Source organism: Mastomys coucha, unplaced genomic scaffold (genome assembly GCF_008632895.1).
Source record: "Mastomys coucha isolate ucsf_1 unplaced genomic scaffold, UCSF_Mcou_1 pScaffold1, whole genome shotgun sequence".
NCBI classification, from domain to species: Eukaryota; Metazoa; Chordata; class Mammalia; order Rodentia; family Muridae; genus Mastomys; species Mastomys coucha.
The window spans coordinates 63,303,893-63,328,219 of NW_022196891.1; the positions used below are offsets into that span (position 1 = coordinate 63,303,893).

A 24,327-nucleotide genomic window follows, 5' to 3' on the forward strand; every position below is an offset into this window, starting at 1 on the left:
AAAAAAAAAAAGCAAGGATGGGAGAAAAAGGCTAGGTGGGACAGATCACAAATTGGGTGTGCTTGAGAACATGACTTGAGGAGGGCGTCTGGGAGGAGGATAATAAAAGCACACTGTATGATAAAGAAATGCATTTAGAAGACTGTCTCAAGAAAACCAGGAAAAAGAAATACCTGTTCCCCTACTCCCTCCATTTTCTATTCTTTTTTCTTAAAAGAAGTTCTTACTCTGTAGCTCAGATTGGCTTTTAATTCAGTATGTAGTTCCACTGCCTCAAATTCACATTACTTAGAGTAAACATGTACCACCAACACCAGCAAAAAGTTCTTTTTTTTAAAAAGATTTTCTTTTTTTTTTATAAGATTTATTTATTTATTATTATATATATGTACACTGTAGCTGACTTCAGACACACCAGCAGAGAGAGGGTGTCAGATCTCATTATGGGTAGTTGTGAGCCACCATGTGGTTGCTGGGATTTGAACTTACCCGCTAAGCCATCTTGCCAGCCCCCCAGCAAAAAGTTCTTTAAGATAAATTCACAAAGTCTTTTTCTAGCAACTTGATAAATAATGTCATGCTTCTAATAAATGATATGCTGTGTCCCACTATGCAATGCAGTTCCTGATACAAGCAAGAGTTTGCTTACCAGGGAGTAAATGGTATATCACTTGGCCATAATGCTTTTCTTACTAGTCAAAGCAACATACTTCCTACATGCCACTTATTGCCTATATTTCCTTGTACCAGATTCAGATCACAATTATACATTAATAATACCTTTATTCTCATCCTTATCATTTCTTCAAATATTATGATATATAAAATATTTCTTATTTTGTAGTACAAATAATTCTTTCAACTAGCCTTTAAACATTTTTCAGGTGTATAAACTTTAAACTATATTTTTCACGAATTCCCCCCATTCCTATTATATCTTTGAAAAAGAAAACTTTAGTTACTTCTTAGTGAGCAAATCCCTTCTGGTAAAAAGAGAAAAGTTCTTTCTGATAATATGATGCTTTAACTTTAAATCTATCTAAAGTTTATTCTGAAACTTTATTTCCACACCCCACCACTCTATTCCTTATGCTGAAGACTGAGCCCAGGGCTCTCCTTTCTTGTTTAAAATTTTATTATATGTATGTCCATAAAATGCATGTCTGTGCACCACATTGTGCAGTACCTGTAGAGTTCGGAAAAGGGGATTGGATCCCCTGGAACTGGAATTAGAGACAAGTTATATTAGAAAACAAACCGGTCCTTTACAAGGCAGCAGAAGTCTTAACTGCTGAGCCATTGCTCCAGTACCCTTTCTTTTTGTAAAAGAAAATACTAAATATTCTTATTCAAACACCACACTACTCTGTAGTACTACTCACAAGCACTGAGTAGGGCTTCTTTCTGGATGTTCACTAATAGTGCATCCTAATTACTCAGTTGAGCCCTCCTATGAACAGCAGCCCAGGTGACAGATTATGAACCAGGATTTTCGTCTTGTAATTTAGATAGGCCTTATATTACCTGACCTTGATCTCATTAATAAGGCTTGTTCCAAGGGAACTAACTGACCCAGAAAACTACATAGTAGGCATGACATAATAATTGGGGCAAATTCCTCTGCTATCCTGTTTCAATAAAGACAATAAAGCATGTCTCTATGACATGCTGACATTGAGCAATTTTAACTCCAGCTTTTGGAGGAGCTACACAGGGTACCAACTATATTAGAATCCTGTGTTGCTAAAATCTTAACCACAGTGACCACAGCTGATAGGTGGAGGTCAGTTTCAACTATCAATCTGTTACTTCATCTTCAGCATCAAGTAGACTCTTTGTCAAATAATAATGGACTAAAAATAGCTTGGGCATCTTTAGACAGCTGGTATCTTACTCTAAATTATCTGGTTGAGCTGAGACAGATCTAATGGTGGTATAGCATTTAATTAGCAGGAGTATGGATGAAGTGTGCTACATGTACGTAGCACAAAGGCCAGAAAGAGGTCTCTGGTATATATGTCAAAACACCAATTTTATTTATTTTACATTCAGTATATTTAAAAAGTTAAATTTAAAACTGCAGTATAGTTTGGTGCTTTTGCAACTGTATACAGTTATGTAATTACTAACACAAGAGATAGTATATCTTTATTAATCCTCCCCAAATTTCTTCTGAATCCCTTGCCACTCCTCCTATTCCTCCTCCTCATCAATCCTTACTTCCTGACAAGCACTAAAGGATTTCTATGCCTTTAGTTCTGTCCTCTCTGGAATGTTATGCAAACTGAAATCATTCGATACTCAGTCTTTTAAGCCCAGCTTCTGTCACTTAGGCTTTTGAAACTCACTGCAGGTATCAGAAGCACATTTCTTCTTACTGCAATATAAGTCTGTCACATGGCTATTCAGAAGTTTATGTAACTTACAATCTGATAGTTTGGGGTGATTATTAATCTATTATAAGCATTCATAGACAGATCTTTGTGCTTTCCTTTTAAAGAGCAAGACTACTGAGTTGTATGGTGCAGTTATATTTAATTTCTTTCTTTTTTCTTTGTTGTTGAGATAGGGTTTCTCTATGTAGCCCTGGCTGTCCTGGAACTCACTCTGTAGACCAGGCTGGCCTCAAACTCAGAAATCCACCTGCCTCTGCCTCCCAAGTGCTGGGATTAAAGGCGTGCGCCACCACCGCCCGGCTACATTTAATTTCTAAGTGCACTGTCAAACCAATTACAAAGTGTTAGTACCTTTTTGCAAAACTACTAGTAAGGTATAAGAAATATAGTTGCTTTATGGTCTTATCAATACTTGTCTCAAATGCTTCATAACTGTACCAATTCTAGTGAATGGACATTGACATTTTCTAATAACTAATGTTTTGAGCATGTTTCACTTGCTTACTGATTATTAACATATCTTCATTGGCAATTAAGTTTTTTGCCTCTCATTAGCTTACATGTGGTTGTCTCACTGTTGAGCTATATGTGCTCTTTGTTCTAGTTAAAATTCTTTTACCATGAGCTGGAGAGATGCTGAATGACTGATTATATACTGCTCTTGGAGATGGCTGCTTGTAGCTCCAGCACCAAGAAACTCAATATGTTCTTCTGGTTTTCCAGAGTACCTGTATAATCTCCTTCCCCACATCAATTGAAAATAAATCTTACAACAAAATAATTTATTAATTTTTTTGAAAAAGACTGTTTTCTTCTTAACTGTGCTTTTTCTCCCTATTTTCTTAAGATAAGCTTTTAATTTTCCTGAAATTCATTGTTTTTTTGATGGTTAAGGCTTCTTATGCCCTGTTTAAGGAACCAATGCCTTACCCAATGGTATATGTACTTCTTTCTGGATGTTTAGGTTTATGACTCATTTCAAATTAATCTTTGTGTAAAGTATGAAATAAGGGTGTTCTCCATCCCCTTTTGCTAATGAATAGTCAATTGTTAGTTATCCTTAGTTAGTTAAAAAGATTTTCCCCATTGGAATCCTTTGGTCCCTTTGGAAAATTAGCTGGCTATTTACAATTCTTTCTATTGGACTCTTATCATATCCCACTGACATACATGTCTCTCTATATGACAATACCACATATTCATTATTATAGTTTGGTTAATAATTCTTAATATCAGATGATCATTCTAGTTTTCTATCTTTACTATCTTCTTTGGTTATAGGGGGCTAGAGGGAGGGCGCAGTGGCAAAGGGCAAATAACTAGTTACTAAATCAATCAAAATAGATCTTTTGTTTTTTCAGCCTATGAAATTTGGCAATATGTTAAGTATTAAGTTTTAGTTACTACATTTTCTTTTCATGTTTGTGGGTATACCCACACATGTGTATACATGTATGGGTAGAAGGCAGAGGTTGACGTAGGGAATCTACCTTTCTTGGTCACTCTCTTCCCAGAGCTTGCCAATAGGCTAGGTTTAATAGCCAGCTTGCTGGAGATCCCATCATTAAAACTACAGATGAGCCACCATGTCCACCCAGCATGTATTTAAACGGGTTCTTAGGATATAAATTCTGGTCCTATTGTTTGCTTGGCAAGAAGCACTAAGCCATTCATTTCTCCATCCCTAACTTCTATTTAGAGAGGGTCAAAAGCAAGGGAGGATTCAAAGTCAGCTGGTAAGGATGACCAGACTGAAAACCAGAGCAGCAAATTGATGTGCATAGCCATAATTATCACTAGATAAGAACACAAATAAGCAACCTCAAATTCCAGATGCCTAAGAACCTGTGCTTTCTGTGGATCGTGACTGCTATGTCTTCTGAGGAAATGACACACCACCACATTAACTACTGAAATGACACAGAAACTCAAGCTCCTGCACTGGGTTAGCAAGGCAAAGGATCTATGACAAGTTTTAACTGATTTCCTAGGTCTTCCGTTTTTATTCATCCCCATTTATTACCAACATGGTAATTTTTTATGGACTTAAAGAGAATCACGAAAAATTTCAGTTTCTATCAATTTGGTAATGCTGTGTTATCAAGCTTATTAAGCCCAACCCTGAGTTTTTGGTCAGATTCTGAACACCGAGATTATTATTGCTGGCATGTTTTTGTATCATTTTTAAGTTAGTAAAACAATAGAGTAAGAACACTGACCTGGGATGTGAGGGTGATGCTTGGCTGTGGCTGTAGGAGGTTGGCTTGGCTTTGCTGAGGTAGTTGCGTTAAAAGATTTTGCGCTTGCAGGAGACCTGTGAAAATCAAACATTTCAGGGGGATACAAAGAATATAAACAGTTTCCAATCAATTTTCTGGTAGTTTTGTTTGTCTTCAGAATCATCTAGTTTCTTCCATTACCCACAGGTCGAAAACTGCTGCTTTAATGAATCTGGGAAGAAGAGAATCCGTTTGTGAAAGAAGCAATTCTCTAAGTGGAAGATGCTCTTTTCAAGTTCTTAGGACATGCCTCTTCATTGATGAGAGCTGAAATGTAAGCAACTATCCGCACTGGACAATCTTAGTTTAAAAGTTTTCGATGCTGGGCAGTGGTGGCGCACGCCTTTAGTCCCAGCACTTGGAAGGCAGAGGCAGGTGGATTTCTGAGTTCAAGGCTAGCATGGTCTACAGAGTGAGTTCCAGGACAGCCAGGACTATACAGAGAAACCCTGTCTCCAAAAAAAAAAAAAAAAAAGGTTCTCAATAGTAAAGTGGATGTAAAGGCACATGACTACAATCCCCGCTACTCTGAGGCATGAGGGCTACTCCAGCCCAAAGTTAGAGGTCAGGCTGGACAACATAGTGAGACTTTGTCTTGAGCCCCTGGAAGCATTATAGTGTGTATTCAGTTTATTACTGAATTCTACAGGGTTTTGTTGTCTAGTTATTGTTTTTTTAATGTTATAAATACAGGGGCAACCCAGAATTTATTTGCATCGAAGAACTTAATCTACGTGCTTAGTTTTAGTTTCAAATATAATCATACTGTTAAAACACTGGATATGAGCTTGTGACAAGGCAGATGGAAACAGAAGGTGAGGTACAGTGGCCTAGCTTATCTTTTTGATTTTCTTAGCTACTAAATTTGGATACAGTAAATGCTAGAATACATAAAACAATAATAAAAAATAAATAAACTTGTCAGATTTTTGTCATTTATTTGTAAGTAAGTAAACACTGGATAAATTAAATTAACATAGATGTTTATTTGATAATGTAGACCCTAAATACAACAAATATATTAAATAATTTGGTCCAGATAACCCTTCCTTTTGTTTGCATTTAGAAGCAAATGTGGTAAAATTAAGTAAATTAAATATATATGGTTATAAGCTTCTCTTAAAAGCCAGGTTCAGGAAAAAAAAATTCATACTTAAAAGACTACCATGCTTTTCTAACTATCTCTGTATGATCTTTTAAAGTTGTTTTTGGATTTAATTATCTTATGTATAGGAGTGTTTTGCCTGCAGGTATATATGTGTGTAGAAGAAAGCTTTGGCTCCCCTGGGACTGAAGTTATAGCTGTCATGTGGGTGTTGGGAGTTGAGCCTGGTTGCTCTATAAAGAGTAGACTATGGCCGGGAGGTGGTGGCGCACACCTTTAATTCCAGCACTTGGGAGGCAGAGGCAGGTGGATTTCTGAGTTTGAGGCCAGCCTGGTCTACAGAGTGAGTTCCAAGACAGCCAGGGCTACACAAAGAAACCCTGTCTCGAAAAACCAAGGGAAAAAAAAGAAAAGAATAGACTGTACTGTTAACCACTCAGCCAATCCTCTAGCCTCTCTACAGCTCACACTTATAGAGTAGTTAAGTTGACATCTTTGATACATAACACTAATGAGCCAGGCTTGGTGGTATATGCTTACAGTCTCAACATATGGGGGGCTGATGAAGAAGTTCAAAGTTCACCTGTTCACCATAGTCAGACACTGTCACCAAACCAAGCTAAACCAAATCAAGACTTCATTGATCTTCCATCACAATTAAAACAGAATAGTGTCTGTTTAGTCCTAGGCAACCTGGTCCTTCCTGTAGTGCTTGTTCTTGTTCTTCCTCATAAGCATGTGTGGATAGTCTTCCTTAATCACTGTCTTCTTTATTTACTGAAGAAGGATCTCTCAACTGAACCCCGAGCTCTGACAGGCTAGACTAGTCTGTCTTCCAGAACTTTTGGAATTACGGATGGAGTCACCCACTCGGCACCGGCATGGGTTCTAGAGATCCGCTTACAAGGCAAGACTTAGCAATCCGAGGCTCTCATACTTCATTTCTCACTCTTTCTCATTCACTGATCTCTGGCTACACTGGCCTTCCCTGTTTTGATGGAGGGCAGGCTCATTCCCCTCTCAGGTTCTCTGTTCTCTTCACTGCACACAAGCCTACACCTAGTCACAGCAGCCTCCACCTCACTAGTTTGTTCCCAAATCAAATGTCACTCTGCATCCAAGATAAGCTGTCTTCAGACCACACACCTTATTGTTCCACAGGTCAACTTTTTTTTTTTTTTGGTTTTGGTTTTTTTTTTTTTGTTTGTTTTGTTTTGTTTTTCGAGACAGGGTTTCCCTGTGTAGCCCTGGCTGTCCTGGAACTCACTCAGTAGACCAGGCTGGCCTCGAACTCAGAAATCTGCCTGCCTCTGCCTCCCAAGTGCTGGGACTAAAGGCACGCGCCACCACCGCCCAGCTCACAGGTCAACTTTTAACAGGCCAGCCAAACCTCCCATCTCCTCTAGATATCCAGGGATTTATTTATCCAAGGGATATATTTATGTTTACTACTGTTAGAGTTTAGTAAGTGCAAGGGATTTCATCTTGCTGAAAATTATAACTCCAATAACTAGGGTGATACATATCAAGACACTTGGCAGGTTCTCAACAAACTGCTGAGCATATTAAGTATAATTATAGATTTTATGGGTTTGAACACAAAATGTTGTCTAGTGAGAAAAATAAAATTATATTTTATGTCAATAATAAGAATTAATGTACTAAGATTTTTTTTAGGAAAGAATAAAAATCCTGAAGAATATTATAAAACAATAAAAGATGAAACAGAAGAAAGTACAAGCTCAGACATTAAACCATGAGTTTCTTTAAAGTGTAGGAGGAAAGTTTAGTTTTTGTTTCTCTGGAAACAAAATATTAAAACCGTATTTAATCAGACACTATAATATTGAATGATTAATTTGTTCATAGTAGCACAGTCTATAAACAAATTCAAACTTTAGGCCCTTCTACCTCTCCCTCTCTGTCAATAAGGTCAGCTGAAAGGGTGCAGAGAAGCCTTCAACTTCCATGAGAACCAAGAAAAGGCAAAATACAAGTTCCTATGAAATATGACTCAGAATACACCAGTAAGAATTTTCCCAAGAATAATCAATTCTTGGAGAATATATTTCTTAAACAGTTCCATAATCACAGCAATATTGTAATATTATAAACTATACTTTTTTTCTTAATTGTGTTTTTTTTTAAATTGGATATTTTATTTATTTACATTTCAAGTGTTATCCCCTTTCCTGGTTTCCCCTCTGTAAACTCCCATCTCATTCCCCCTTACTCTGTTTCTATGAGGATGCTCCCTACCCACCCACCCACTCACTCCAAACTCACCGCCCTAGCATTCCTCTACACCTGGGCATCAAGCCTTCACAGGACCAAGGGCCTCCCCTCCCACTGATGCCAGATAAGGCCCCTTTAACTCCTTCAGTCCTTCCCCTAACTCCTCCATTGGGGTCCCCGTGCTCAGTCTGATGTTTGGCTGCGAGCATCCACATAAACTATACTTTCAAATTCTTAGGTTAAGAGCATTTCCTCCATGAAAAAAAAGCAGAAGTGCTTGCCCAAGTGAAGGCTAGTCTTACACTGGAGATCTTTGTTAAAATCCCAACAAATCAGTCCTTGTCCCCTTCACACAAAACTAAGATTTAATCAGCTTTCAGTTACTATTAAGCACAGTGACTCTACTGGAAATGAAGTCTTTTCAGGGCTCTGTTCCTTCATACTGTTGGCTAATCTTATTAGATGAAATATCTCTTTCCACCTTACATAGGGAAGGGGGACTTCTAACTTGAAATCAGAGATAGTCCGGTACTCCTATCTGTGCTTCTTGAGCCCTTCCAGGCCATGATGCAGGTGCTAGGGATCCGGACATTGGGTTTAGATGCTTATGCAAGTGCTTTACCCATTGAGCCATTTCCTGAGTCCCGATTACTTTCAAGCTGCTTTTTACTACACAGAAGAACAGAATTTTCAATTTTCTAAGTTACATCTATAGACTGATGTTGATATTGATATGATGTTAATGGTAATAGTGGCAAAATTTGTTATGTATAAGGCACATTTTCTGAAAGTACTTTCATGTATTTACTTACTAAATCTCTACAATTTTGAACACTAATACTAAAAATACTAAATTATTATTATACTTCAGGTAAGAAAACTAAGGCTCAGAAAAATTACATTTCTTCATAGAGAGGCAGCTTGGCTTTTTACTATATTACAATGGCCTTCTTGACATCAACAAAACATTTTACATAATTTACTCATAATTAAAGGGTAAAGGGGAAGATGTGGAACTCAGAACACTTAGTTGGCTTGTCTAGGGTTAGAGGTTCTAAGCCAACCAGTATTCTTTTCTACTCTGTGCTATTTTCCCAATCCTGTTAAAGGCTGGAAAGGAAGAAATTAAGAACAGTCAAACGTACACAAAAAATTAGAATAGCCATTTCTTGTTATAACTGTCTTATAAAGTCTCATAAAGGCTCATTATAAAAAAAGTAAAAGACAATACAATCCTTAGGCTTTGTTAAAAAAAAAATAAAGGAAAGTAATGTCATTCAATCTTAAGGTGGCAACAACTACCAGTGTATCTATCTAATACACTTTTCTAGCTTGGCCTGGCAAAAGCTTTCTCATTGAGACAGATCATTTCTTCCTTCTCTCTTGGAATTCTCTTTCATTGTAATGATCAATTTTTACTGGGTCTGATTCAGAAACTAAAATAGTATTATCTTGAGACTCTATGTATCTCTGCTATTTCAAAAGTGTTAGGTTTACTAAAACTTCCTCATTACCATGAATACATCTTTCTATGACCTACCAACACTTACAGTTTCCTCAACTTAATCACCTAAACACCTAGTCCTCACCAATGACCAAAAGTGGCCACCAAGTCCTTTCTTTATTTTGTTTATTTTGAGATAGGTTCTCACTATATAAACCAAGCTGGGCTTAAGTTCAGAGATCCTCCTGCCTCTGACTGACTCCCAAGTACTGGGATTAAAGGCCAGTTCCTCCACCATGCCTTGCCCAAGTTCTTTCTATTTGCTGTATCATCTTCTCTCTCCTGCTCTCATAATCACAGCTAGCTTTGTTCAATCTCAACATGACCGTGCCAAACTCTGCTGATGACTATTACTAAATCTACTCTTGACTATTCTAACCTCCCCAAGTTTCAGGGTAAATAAGCTTTCTTTCTTTCTTTTCTTTTTTTTGGGGGGGTTTTTTTGAGACAGGGTTTCTCTGTGTAGCCTTGGCTGGCCTTGAACTCAGAAATCTGCCTGCCTCTGCCTCCCAAATGCTGGGACTAAAGGCGTGCACCACCACTGCCCAGCAATAAGCTTTCTTAATATAAATGACTAATGTCACTTTTTTACTTTAGTTTTTTGTTTTTAAATATCCTACAGAAAACTTTGGAAGATGTCAGACATTCAAATGCAACTTCACAAAGAAATAGTTAAAATTTTGGGGTGGGGCTCAGAACCCCAAAGGTGGGACCTTTCTCATTTATCCAGTGACTTGCAAATAAACAGAGCCTTGGAAATGATTAAGTTGCATGATTTCAGGTTAAAGTCCTTGAAATTTCCTTTAGTAAGGTAGCCTTTCTTGGTCTTTCAAGTCTTTTATTCTTTCTTTCTTTTTTAAGATTTATTTATTTATATACATATGTATTCATGTATTTATATATGTAAGTACACTGCAGCTGTCTTCAGACACACCAGAAAAGGGCATCAAAATCCCATTACAGATGGTTGTGAGCCACCATGTGGTTGCTGAGATTTGAACTTAGGACCTTCGGAAGAGCAGTCAGTGCTCTTAACCACTGAGCCATCTCTCCAAGCCCCCAGGTCTTTTATTCTTATATGTAACCTATGTTTCTGACTTAAGGCAATGCTATAGTTCTCATGAATCCTGCTAGTTCGAAAGCACACTGAATAAAAGCACTGCTCAAATGGACACTGTTAGGTCAAAGTGCATCCCCAAGAAGCTTTAGGGAGATGCTTACCCTGCTGGCCCTGGGGGGTCTGTGAGATGATAAACTGTGCTGGTTGCAAGTTGGTGGTTGGGTGCACCAACACGAACTGTTGCAAGTTGAGATTTTGCTGCTGAAGCTGTTGCAATTGTTGAAGATCCTAAAAGCTCAGAAGTAAAACACAGATTAGAGAGATCCTGAAATGAAAGCTGGATTAGTCATAAGGTTTCTGGGTAATGATATGCCATATCAAATAACAATGAAACAATACTCAGCTTTTTTTCATATCTCAACAGCGTGGCTTCCAAGACTATGTCAGTGTGTGAGAAATCCTCAGGCCAGAGAAGGCTCAGCAGGTAGAAGTGCTTGCTGTGCAAGACTGAAGACCTGAGTATGATACTCAGGACCCCAGTGGAAGGAGAACTGGCTCCTGACAATTGTTCTAATTCACACACACGAACAGTAAATATCAAAAACAAAACTGAAAAACCTTAGGGCCTTTGCAAGAAGTTATATTTTTGAGGTTATGATGTATATAGCATCATGATTATGTTAAGCCCAATTTTCAATAGTTACTTAAAATTCTTTCAGAATAAATGAATACAGAATAAATGTTCTGGAGGGGGTGGTTGTCAATTTTAAAATTTAGTTTGTTATTATTAGTGTGTGATGAGGTTTGTATAAGCTGCACATACATGTGGAAATCAGAAGGCAAGTCTGGAATTAATTCTCTACTTCCACCTGCTACCACTGAGATAGACAGCCGATCTTGGATGGCAACTTGCCTGCCTCTGGGATCAACTCAAATGTAAGCAGCTGCGCATGCCTCTGAGTGATCCTCTTGATTGGCTCATTTGAGGTTGGTACCTTCTGGTGGTAGCCCACATAAAGAGACAGGAAGGAGGACCCTCTTACTTCTTGTCTCCGTGCTCTCTTTTCCTCTGGTTATATTCATCTACCCTGTTGCCGAGGCATTACATGCTGGTAAAAGAACCTACTTCTTCAGGAGTCCAAGATAGAATAAAGACCAGCTAAGACATCTAGCTGCATGAACTGAGAGACCACCATCATGGGACTAGCCGGACCATAGCCTGTAAACTAATCTAATAAATGCTAATACATTAATATGCATTCATTCTATAAGTTCTGTTCATTTAGCTCTGATCTAGATAGAGACTAAATGTTCTTTAAAAATTAAGTGAGAAAAAGCGGTTTGAATATTTGACCCGTTTTTCTAAAGTAAAAATGCAGTGATATATCCAAATTTCCATCAATAAATTAAAAGATTTGATTCTTGAAATTTGACACCAACTTGTCCAATTTGATTTAGGAATCAATGTTGTTATTTTAAAAATTCACATAAAAGTCAGATATAACAAGATAATACAGCTGTATATTGGCTCTAGTATTTTACATTTTTAATGCTTCATATAAATGACCCTCTTTATATTAATTTCAGATAAAAGTCTCAGAGTTTAGACACTAACATAATTTATTTGATGAAAATGACCCAAATCAAAACACTATCTTGACACAGATGTCTACACAGTAATAAAAATCAGTCTGACTCTATTTCAAGTATCTAGTCAAACTCTTGTTACAACTTCAGCATTCCTACCTCCTCTGGGGATAAAGGAGAACTGTTTGCTTTTAATGCTTCTTCTTATGTTTTATCTAACGTCTCACGCTCTCTTCCCTTCCCTTGAGATAAAGGATTTCACATTTTCTTTTTTTGTTACAATTCTTTATAACTCTAAGTAAAAGTAACTTTTAAATTACCTTTGGATATTTTATTTGAAAATTAAAAAACTAAAACTCTGTAACATTTGATTGCAGTTCTCTCCATGGTCCTAGTCACTCCACAGCAAAAATTAACTTGCGGTCTTTTTTCCACAGTGGTAGCACTTACTGCAGAGCACGTGGAAGAACTCTTGCCTGCTATCCTTAGCTAACTAAGATGAATACTGTAGTCTCTTGCCTCAGAAATATGCCGGCTGTGCACTCAAGAGTTTCTTTTAACATAAACATCCAGTTATTCAAATAATCAGCTATATATTGATAATATCAACTCAAACAAGCAAAAAGGGAAGGGATAATGCCTTCTTGAACCAGAGTTCCTTGGGTGTTTAAAGACACACAGCAGAACCAGAAAGCTAACAATATGCAATAAAATTTCCCATTTTATTGGCTGTTTGCTGTCTCTGTGACCTTGCTCTTCTCTCACTCACCTGTGCAATCTGTATGGGCTGAGACAGGGGGATCTGCGTCATAGGTGTGGCAGCGGAGGCTGAGATGGTGGCCCCAGCAGCACTATGCTGTTGGCTGGCGGAGTGTTGCTGCACTGCAGCGGCCAGGAGCTGGGCCTGAGCCTGCGCCTGCTGTAGTAGTAACTGTTGCTGGGCTGGGGTCAATGTGAGCTAGAGTAAGAATAAAGAAGGGCAAGACTGAATACCTTCAAACAGGTAACTCAAGTGGGGTTAGGTCCTCACCACTGGTCACGATGCAGCTAATCTGTCTACCAATGAACAACTACCTGTTCTATCAGAGCACTTAACTTAAAGAACGTCTGCACTTCAGACTTGAACAATCACTTAGGCAAGAAAATTAAAACCTGCACATAAGAAAACAAAGAACTGATGCTGACAGGATATGCAAAGACATTTATACCCAGCAAGCAAGAGAGGAATGAGGAACAAAAGGATGCTGGCTAGGAGCAGGATGCTGATAAGGCCCAGCTGCTTCTCGTTAGCTAGGATCCTCACCATACTTCACCATTTCCAGATGTGACTAAAACATGAGCCACACTTGCTTCCTTTACAAACCTTCCTCCAGGACCCTCCCTCACCCAATCTCCTGCCCTGGAAAAGCAGGTTTGTATGTTTACATGTTCTTTCCAACTTACTACCTCTAGGAAACAGGTGATAAGAGCCACCCTCTTAAATGCAAATGAATCTAAACACCCAGAATTAATAGTCTTCAAGGTACATGAACCTGCAATTCCAAGTACCCATTACTATCTTAGACGCTAGTCACTAAAACCCAAACCCTAACAATAAAGCAAGAAATGTATTTAGAACAAATGTAAACTTCCATAACATCATTTCAAATATGCTTACTTCAAAGTAGCAAGTGTGCTAAGCCTTTCTTTTGGTGGCATGTTCTGACCAAAAAGGGAAGGATCATGTTATATCTAGTCTCATGAACAATTGTTTAGTAACGCAGGCTGCCCTCTAAACTAACAGGGTCTTAATTTAACCAATCAATTTCATTAGAAACACATGAACCAGAGCAAAACTATTAAAAAATTCAGTACTCTTCAAAATGTGTATATGTATATACATATATATATTTAAATAAGTACATATATTAATAATCTCTGCAAATAAATGTGCAACGGTTCTTAGAACCATCTAGAGCTCAGTCACACTAGCTGAAATTCATTATAAAAAGTTCTGAAGTTTGCTGTGATGTGAACTGATTAGTTTCTTTCTTATCATTCCCCTGACTCAGACTCCTCACAAAAGATAACACATATAACACTGAAAAACCATCCCAAATAATAGCTTAGAACAGAAATCACTAAACATGTAAAAGCTTAACAGTCACAGAGGACAATTTGTTGCAAGTCAAAATAACTACCATTTACTGAAGGCTACACTCCAAGCAATGCTTTAAGAGCTTTACATAAATTACAATGGCACTTAAAAGAGATAATATTAATGCCTCCAATTAGAAAGAGGGAAACTTAAGTCTAGAGAGATAAAGTAACTAGTCCTTGAGTGATGAGTAATTACACAGACAGGATATGAGGCCACATATTTTATTTTAGGATAGTACAAAGGCAGTTCAAAAAATGTTTCTTTATTAGTCCACTCTTTAACTGTCCTGCCATGACACAACTTGAATTTTACCATGTGTATGGCAACTCCCTTGCACAATGAAGCAACACTATTTTTAGTTCCTTAAGTACAGTGGTGCATGCTAGGGCAGCTATAGTCAACAGTTTTAATGAGATGCAACCAGTAGCAGTTCAGACACAGGAAGTGCATTACAATATCCTCAAGGAAGACTTACCCCAGTTATCTGTCCTCCAGCCAGCATTAGCTGAGTCTGGGGAATGGCCGACTGTACTGAAGGCTGCTGGGAAGGCTGGCTTGACTGCTGTGAATCTCCGGACTCTTCACTAGATTTAGACTGAAGTGAGGTTGGGTAGGAAATGAAATAAAATATCTCAAGTAAGTGATTAAAAGAAATGTACTTCTAACTCTGTTATTAAAAACTTATTTAAATATGTGTTATTCAATTTTGAGTTTTGGGGTTTTCTCTTTTTCCTTTCTTTTATTCCTCTTTTGTCTTTTTTTTATTGATGCACTCTTAAATTTTTATTCTAACCTCAGAAAAGTTGCAATTATAAATTTTTAAAAGAAAAACTAAATTAGTCCTTCACAAATTAACAAAACCTTTCACAACCTCAAATCCTCAGTTCAGGCAATAAAGAATAAAAGAAAGGATACATTTTCAACTCATTTCTATTATTAAACCCTTCAAACTAACACTTCGAACATACTTTGTGGCAAGTCCCAAACTTCTTTATATACCATCTTACAATTCAATTACTTGACCCACAGAACTTTTAAATTTTAAAGAACTCTAAATGCAACATTTTCCACCAAGTAATATACAAGCTTGAAAGAAAATAGCACAAGCAGAGTGGTGATGCATACTTTAATCTCAGCACTGGGGAGGCAGAGGCAGGCACTCTTGAGTTCAGGGGCAGCCTGGTCTACAGAGCCTTTGAGTTCCAGGACAGCCAGGGCTGAAGAAACCCTTTCTCAAAACAAAACAAAACAAACAAAACAAGCAAGCAAGCAAGCAAAATCAAATCAAAACAAAACAATACAGTCAAGAAATATAGATCTTAAAGGGCCAGAGAGAAAATTTTCTTATGGTAATGAAAACGATTATGCAGAGTATTAAAATTCTGCATAGATTTGCATATTTTCCACCTCCTGTTTGGGGGAACTACAGCAAAGCTAATTAACATAAAAGCTCTGATTAATTCTGCCAGTCACTGAAAGATAATTACAGTGCAGGACTGTAAACATTCTGCACTGGAGATATAGCCTGTTTGCCAACATCTCTGTAAGAGAAGTTAAGTTTACCATGGCAACCAAGGCAATTTTCTGCCTCCTCTCAAAAAGGAGGCCACATTATCTCTTTTTCTCTCCTTGTTTCCAGGTGTTACTAGGTCCATATTCCACAAGATTTCAGAGAATATTCAACTCCAAATCTTTAGTCATCAGATCACTGAGATCAATCTTCTAGGATGCTGTTTTTCCTTCTTGACTGTTAGTTTCCCAAATACTACAAGGAAAAGCTGACTGAAGCATTATGGAGTTGTGCAAATTACTGGAGCCCTCTGTAAAAGCAACGTGTGCTGCTCTTGACCACTGGTGATGACCTCAGTGCTCTTTAACTTCACTTCTGTTTATAGAAGATGTTCTCGGTGTCTTTATTTAAATACAGGAGCTGAGCTCCAGCAGGCTATAACTTGCCAAAGGTTATTGAGACTTTAAAACTCAAGCTCCCTGATTCTCTACCCAGTGAATAATGATACACAGTCTGAGAAAGTAGAACAACACTTAAGAAAAGCTGTTTTGTTTTGTGTTTAGTATGTGTTCCTGAACTTCATTCTAAACTCTGAAGGCGGGCTTCTTCGATTGTCCACCTTTGGCTCACACACAGTAGCAGATTAAACTGATTTTCATTAATAACTATTACCACCTGGATTCAGCAATAAAAATACAAAAACAATAAAATTAATAACCAGTAACAATCCTAAGTAGTTCCTATTTTAAATTATGTGCTTATTACAGGAAATTATGGAAAAATAAATAGAAAATACAACCTATTTGCTCATATTCCACCTTACCTGTACATTTAAAGATTGAGCAGCAGCCTGTAAACTTGTCCCAGCTAGCTGGACCTAAGAGGAAAGTAGTCAATAGTGGGCATAATAATCTAAAATATTCTCATTTATCACTAGAGGTGTCATCAAGAAATACTTCAGATACTAAGATACAGCACCAAGTTAGAACTGAACATTGAAAGATATTATTTTATGGGGTTATAACTTTACATACAAGCTCATAGTTCCCCTCATTCCAACTGAAGCTGCAGAAACTTCTTTTGAATTAGCACCATCAATAAATGTGGACCATGAAGCATGCCATTTGCTCTGGGTGGGTGCTCCTTATTTTATATTTTACTCATAGTCATAAGTTGCCTAGGGTTTAAAAACATAACTTATATCTCCCAACAAACTATCCCCATGCATTGATTTTTATCATTAGGAACAAAAGAATTAGTTAACAGAATTTATCCTATGGAAAAAAAACACATGAAAAAAAAATCTGTCTCAATATTTAATATTCATACTTTAAAAAGTTCAAATCATGGTCATATTAAAGGACAGTCATGCAATTAGAAAACTATCATTTGGCAATCATGATAGCAACCTGATTTAGACAAGAGTCACCATCAGATCATCTAAGTAGGGGCAAACTGAGAATAAGAATTTATATGAGCTCCACTCTCTCTCAACAGATGCTGAGATTCTGAAGGTAAGTCCACAGGGAGGGCTATCTGACACAATGATAGGTGTGCACAAATAACGATGCAACTATGAGAGATTTGCCTTCTGCTGCAAGCACTGTGAAGAGGGTATTTCTTATATTGTAATCCTATCAAAAGCAGATTAACCTGAATCAAAAATAATCTAATCATGACAAGAAAGCAGACAAACTCAATTTTGGAACCTTCTTGAATGTTTGGTTTGTGCTCTTAAAAAATGTTAGTCTTTTTAAAAATTAAATATTCATTCATTTATTCATTCATTCATTTATTAAGGGAGTAAGTTTTCTCCTATCTTGCAGCCCCTCAAAGGTTAATATCTTGAAAGTAAAGAAAGACTAAAAAGAGAGAAGACTATAAACTAGACTTGAGTAACTGGAAGATGAAACAAAATGGTGTTGCTTTGTGAGTTCATTTTCCCACCCTTTGCCTACCCTTGTGGTTTAACCCCCATCACTAGATAGGAGAGGGAGAGGGAGAGGGGGAGGGGGGAGGGGGAGGGGGAGGGAAAGGAGAAGGAGAGAGGGGATCCCTGAATCTAATATCTTTCTTTTTGTTTCTTGTTTGAGTAGGACTATTAATAAACCACAACCAAACCCCCTGAACAACCACCAATCCACCTATAGGGGCTCGAAGATTTATATACTCTCTGAAAAATTTCCAGGATTCCAAACACCATAGAGTCCATACAACTATTTGCAGGTAGCAAAACCACGCCTCTGCTTGAGCACAAGACAAATCATAGTCATCTGCTGCAGACAGTCTGAAGCAGCCCCACATTCCCATGCCTGGGATTAAAATGAAACTACATTCTTATAATATTTCTATGTTTTTAAAGAAAACAAAATTCCAAAACTGTCCTGACAGAATGGTGGTAGTGAAAATAAACAGTAGAGAATAGGAAAGCTGTTGTATAAGGATACAGGCAACTAGCTAGACACAGATGACCTTGACTTCACTTAAAATACAAATTTGAGGGGAGTTTCTTAAAATTTCACCTATTTTCAAGTACAGCAAAAAAAATTTGTTTTCAAAAATGGTTTGGTAGTCTAATGACATTTGTGTGAAAGAATGGAAACATAAATGAACAGAACAAATGCTCTGATTTAGACTGGAGTCATGTGGTATCAGGGTAACAATTTAAAACTAATTTCTTTCTCTCTTTTTTCGAGACAGGGTTTCTCTGTGTAGCCCTGGCTGTCCTGGAACTCACTCTGCAGACCAGGCTGGCCTCGAACTCAAAAATCCCCCTGCCTCTGCCTGCCGAGTGCTGGGATTAAAGGCGTGTACCACCACTGCCCGGCTTAAAACTAGTTTCTTAAAATCAGAAATTAAGAACATAACAGCAAAGCAAGGTTCTAAGTAGCCACCTAAATTACAAGGGTTTCATGGTAGTGGTGACTGCTATTTCAAATCACTTTGGTGTTTTCCTAGCATCACTAAGCCATCACAGATTCAAGCTCATGTTCATATAAAAGAGTGACTTAGCTGTTATATATGCCCTATGCAACAAAAAATTCTTTTGTTCACAGTTATAGAATCAATAGCTAGCTATGCAAAATCTATTAATTCCACATGAATCACTGAGCAGAAGAGTTACACATGATCTGAAATAGCCTCCCTAGCATGTCACACCTCCTTGTTTAAATGCATTCTCAGTCATGGCTGCTGGTAAACAGTCTACCTGGTGAAGATGTCCAAGGAAAGCCTGGGCCTGGGCTGTGGAGATTGCTCCTCCAACAGGCACGGGCTGTTTCTGAAAGTCCAGGCCATTGGTTTGCGTGCCTGGAAAGCAAGCAAAACAACTATTAAGTAAAGTAAATTCAAATGAAGCAAAGCACTCAACTACAGTTACCAGCATCACTAGGAATTGTCTGAACAATCACTTCTCTAAATATCTTCAATAAGGTGAAGAGATTTGGAAAAACGGCAACTGGCCATTATGGGAGGGGGTCCAGAAACTCTGAAGGATAGGAGGCAGGAAGACAGAAGAGCTAGAAGATAGGGAGAAGTGCTGTGAAAGGTTGTTTTCTGGATGTGAAATGGTCATGAACTTGTGCCTGTAGGGACCTGCTTAAGATCCACAAGATCAAGCCAGTAAAAATTCTAGCACAATAGAGAAGAACTATTCAGACTCCATCCTTCTAATAAGGAGCCACTGGCAGCTGATAGCTGCTGTAGGAGGGAGGATCAATCTGTTTTGAGGGTGTTCTACTAGTAGGTTTTCTGTGCCCCAAACCCATATACATATGGGCAACACTAATTTTACTTAGTGGGTAATCCAAACAACAGCCAACCCCCAAGAAGCCATGAAGTTAGGAGGGGGGGTGAGAGGAGTAGAAGGAGGAAAGTACAGAGTAGACATGATATTTTATAATACACATATATGAATTCTCTGGAATAAAGAAAAATTTTAAGTAAAAGGAAAAAGGAAATAGAGTAGAGTGCTAGTTTGGATGAGAATAGCCCCATAGGCTTATGTATTTGAATACTTGGCCCCTAGTTGGGGAAAACTCTTTTAGGAGGTATGGCCTTTTTGGAGATGTGTCACTGGGGGTGGGTTTTGAGGTTTCAAAATCCCATGCCAGTCTCTGTTAACCCTTTAGCCTCATGGTTGTGGTTACTGTTTCAAGATGTGTTTCAGCTACTACTCCAGCATCATGCCTGTCTGCTCATGATGGTCACAACTCCCACTCTGCAACCTGTAAGACCCTGATAAACTTTCTCCAGTAAGCTGTCTTGGCCATGGTGTCTTAGCTCGGCAGTAGAGAAGTAACTAAGACAAATGATTTCTCTTCAAAAGGTAGAACAAGTATGAAACACCAACAATGCTTAAAGACCAGGTCAAAAATGAAACAATGACCACCCTAAGAGTCTCTGAGCTAGGCAGCAGCAGTGGTGCACATCTTCAATCCCAGTGCTTTGTAGGTAGAGTCAGGCGGATCTCTGCGAGTTTGAGGCCAGCCGGTTTACAGAGTGGCTTCCAGTACAGCCAAGCCTATACAAAGAAACCTTGTTTGAGGTGGGGGTGGGGTGGGAGAGAAGAGTTACTGATCACAGTATTGAGACTCAGTGATTGAAGCAACCAGGTTAAAACTGGCATGGCATTTATGGTGGTCTTTAGGAAGAGATCATTTTTAATGTTGGAAAAGATGCTACAGACTGTCCTGAGAGAGGGTCTCCGGTTGCCTTCTACTCCTGTCTTACTTGGGTGAGTATTTTACAGAAGAAATTCACTGGTGACTTTGTGAGAAGCAAGAAGGACTTAACACTGATAGAAACACTTTAGTTAGAGGCTGTCTGATAGTAAAGTCACATTTTATATAAAAAATAGTTTTGTTTTAGTAATGATTTCCTCAATATAAAAATAGAGATTCATATATATTCACATATATATGATTCATATATATCTTTCACCCCCACACCTGCCCCCAGGGTCTCACAAAGAACTCAGACTGGCCTCAAACTTATGACTTTCTTTCCTTAGTTTCCCAAGTGCTGAGATTACAAATGTGTGCCATCAGAAGCAGCCTCACTATTTCTGAAACAGTGCCAGTGATCACCGTTACACATCCAACTTTCATAGAGTCCATCCAAACCCACACATTGATTCTCATTCAGGTCCCATATAAAATGATAGCAAGCTCCTTATAAATTACAAGGCACTAAAATAACACAAGACCTGAGTTCCAGCATCCTGAGTCCAGGAGACTACTGTTCACAGCAGCAGCACTTAACACTGTTTGATTGCTATGACTTTGTCTCTTAGGGGGTGGGATAAAGGATAGTAGTTGTACTGTAAATATCTCAATCCATAAAAATATTAGGATATATTGGCATCTCAAAAACTCTTCTGGCTGAGGAGAGACTGCTTCTCCTAGGATCAGTGAATACTCTGTTAGTCTAAGCTTTTTCTCCTTGTTTTTTTATCTGTTGGGTTTTTTTGTTTGTTTGTTTGTTTTTTGTTTTTACTTCTAACTACCTGCTTTTTCCAGGGGTGTCACATATATCTCCTGTCGCCAAGACCTGTGAGTATAACAAACTTGGCTTTCCAGAGCCTTCACTTGTGATTTTTTGTACCTATGACTGACTGACCATTAGGTACAAGAAGAGAAGACTGTTCCGGTGTACAAAGAACACTAAGATAACCACTAAGATATGTACAGAAATGTAAGATGCAGGAGCAGGTAATTTCTCTTAATAAGATACTTGAGACATTGTGAGATGAGAGCAGAAATAAGATATCACACAGACAAACTTTGCTAAACTATGCTAACAAAGAAAGATGGTCTGACACCAAACAACACAACTGAACTTCATATGAGCTATTTTGAGGAGACAGCGATGCTCAGAGGGAAAACTACGTAATACTTCAGTTTACATGCTTGGAAGAATTGGAACATTGGAAAAAGGAGCCAGGAGTTTATTCATGGAGCTCTTGGCCAATGAATCATGTAAGATTAATATAGACACATGAAGGTCTAAAGACTCTGAAAGAACACCAAAGTATTCTAGAGTACATCAAGAAATGATGGGCCAGAGCCAAAGATTCTGTAGACTAGCACTACCATGATGAATCTTTGGAATCTTATATCCATAATGCATACAGAGAAATAATGCATACAGAGAAATAATGCATACAGAGAAATAATGCATACAGAGAAATAATGCATACAGAGAAAAACGGGTTAAAGACAAACAGGCAATCAGAAAGTAAGCGGGTAGGAAACTCTTGATTCTAGTATCTCCCAAGTGCTAAGGGAATAGGGTGGTTTAATCTGTAAATTTCTATAGGAAAATATCAAATCACTGAGAAATTAATCTGAAGAAAACAGAAGACAGTGATAGAAGACCAATACTTAATGAAATTGGGAAAACTCTCTAAAAAATAACATTTTTCAAGACTGTCTCAAGAAGAAATAGAAAATATAAGAGTCTTACAACATTTAAAGAAATTGGATTAGTAGATTAAAAAAAAAAACTCTCCCAAAGTGAATGGAATGCCTAGATATATTTTATCAAGAAATGCTTCCAAAATTTTAATGAATAATTAATTCAAACCATTTACATATTTTCCTAAGAGAACAGTATTAACAAAACAAAACATGAAACACTTCCTATCTAATTAACTAATGTCAGCATAAACTTGATAACATAACCTGACAAAGATAAGTATGAAAAAAGAAAAAAATATACAAGCAAGTTTCATTCATAAACAGTTACCTTAAAAAAAGAAAAGAGAAAAAAAAAGGACATAAAAAGAAAAAATATTTGGGTGTACAGAATGAAGACCATGAGAGATGAGCCCAAGGACAGCACCACTTACAAGGTATAGGCCCAGCTAACAAAGATTTGAATTTTTGTGAGGTTTAAGAATCCAAGAGTCGGTCTGGGCTAGTACCCAAAGCAGAGTGTGGGTGCAAATTCTGCAGCCAGCCCCACAACATCCAGAGGAAGCTCCAATCTCAGGCGCTCTAACATGCCCAGGATCATAGGATCAGAGATGAGGAGGACACATCTGTCCCAACACCGGGAGTAACTGGGACCTGTGGGACCCAAGCACACAGGAGCACCGCCTGATCAGTGGCACAGGTTGCTTCGGGTCTGTCTGGGCCAGTGCCCTGAGCAGACTTGGGCCCAAAGTCTGAAGCGAGTCCCATAATACCCAGAGGAAACTGTACTCCCAGGCTCTCTAACGGGCCAAGGATTACAGGATCCCAGAATCACAGGATCAAAGAGACAGCTTGACTATGAGGAGTTCTAACACAACCAGGATCACAGGAAGGACAAGCACCAGTCAGATTTAGCCAGGGCAGATAGCACTAGAGATAACCAGATGGCGGGAGGCAAGCATAAGAAAATAAGCAACAGAAACCAAGGTTACCTGGCATCATCAGAAACCAATTCTCCCACCATAGCAGCTCCTGGCCACACAATTACACCGGAAAAGCAAGATTTGGATCCAAAATCACTTCTCAGGATGATGATAGAGGCCATTAAGAAGGACATGAATAACTCCCTTAAAGAAATACAGGAGAACACAGTAAACAGCTAGAAGCCCTTAAAGAAGAAACACAAAATTCCCTGAAAGAAATACAGGAAAATACAATCAAACAGGTGAAGGAAATGAACAAAACCATCCAGGATCTAAAAATGGAAATAGAAACAAGAAATCACAAGGGAAGACAACCATGGAGATAGAAAGCCTAGGAAAGAGATCAGGAGTCATAGATGCAAGAATCACCAACAGAATACAAGAGATAAAAGAGAGAATCTCCCAGTCTGTCTGGGCTGGTGCCCTGAATAGACACTGGGAGCAAGCTCTGTAGCCAGTCCCACAACACCTAGAGGAAGCTCCACTCCCAGGCACTCTAACACGTCCAGGATCAGAGGTGAGGAGGACACAACATCTGTCCCAATACCGGGCGTAACTGGTATTGGACCAGCTGGACCAGGCACATAGGTACTCTGCCAGCCCAGTGGCTCAGGTTCTTTCCTGTTCCACAACACCCAGAGAAAGCTCCACTCCCAGGCACTCTTCACACGTCCAGGATCAGAGGTAAGGAGGATACAACATCTGTTCGGGAGTAACTGGGAACAGTGGGACCAGGCACACAGGAACTCCACCAGCAGAGTGACTCAGGTTCCTTCTGGTATGTCAGGGCTGGTGCCCTGAGCAGACCTTGAGCTAAAGCTCTGCAGCCAGTCCCACAATACCCAGAGAGAGCTCCACTCCTAGGTAATCTAACAAGCCCAGGGTCACAGGATCACAGAGACAGCTTGATTCTGAGGAGTTCTGACATAACCAGGATCACAGGAAGGACAGGCACCAATCAGATTTAGCAAGGGCAGGTAGCACTAGAGATAACCAGATGATGCAGGGCAAGCGTAAGAATATAAGCAACAAAAAACAAGGTTCCTTGGCATCATCAGAACCCAATTCTCCCACCACAGCAAGTCCTGGACACACCATCACACCAGAAAAGC

At 38.5% G+C, this 24,327-nt stretch overlaps 1 protein-coding gene across 5 annotated transcripts in view; it reads right to left on the reverse strand.

Annotated features, from left to right (window-relative positions):
* Positions 1-24,327, reverse strand: part of Pou2f1 (POU class 2 homeobox 1) — a 149,184-nt gene that overhangs the window by 40,914 nt on the left and 83,943 nt on the right. For all 5 annotated transcript variants that reach the window (XR_004123324.1, XM_031388175.1, XM_031388204.1 and 2 more), the window contains 6 exons: positions 19,025-19,125; positions 16,640-16,693; positions 14,782-14,901; positions 12,936-13,124; positions 10,741-10,867; positions 4,616-4,710 (listed from right to left, as the gene is read on the reverse strand). Coding sequence is in view for 4 of the 5 variants with exons in the window: in XM_031388175.1 (XP_031244035.1) it covers positions 4,616-4,710; positions 10,741-10,867; positions 12,936-13,124; positions 14,782-14,901; positions 16,640-16,693; positions 19,025-19,125 (686 nt within the window). In the remaining variant the exon portion in view is untranslated. The remainder of the gene's footprint in view (positions 1-4,615; positions 4,711-10,740; positions 10,868-12,935; positions 13,125-14,781; positions 14,902-16,639; positions 16,694-19,024; positions 19,126-24,327) is intronic.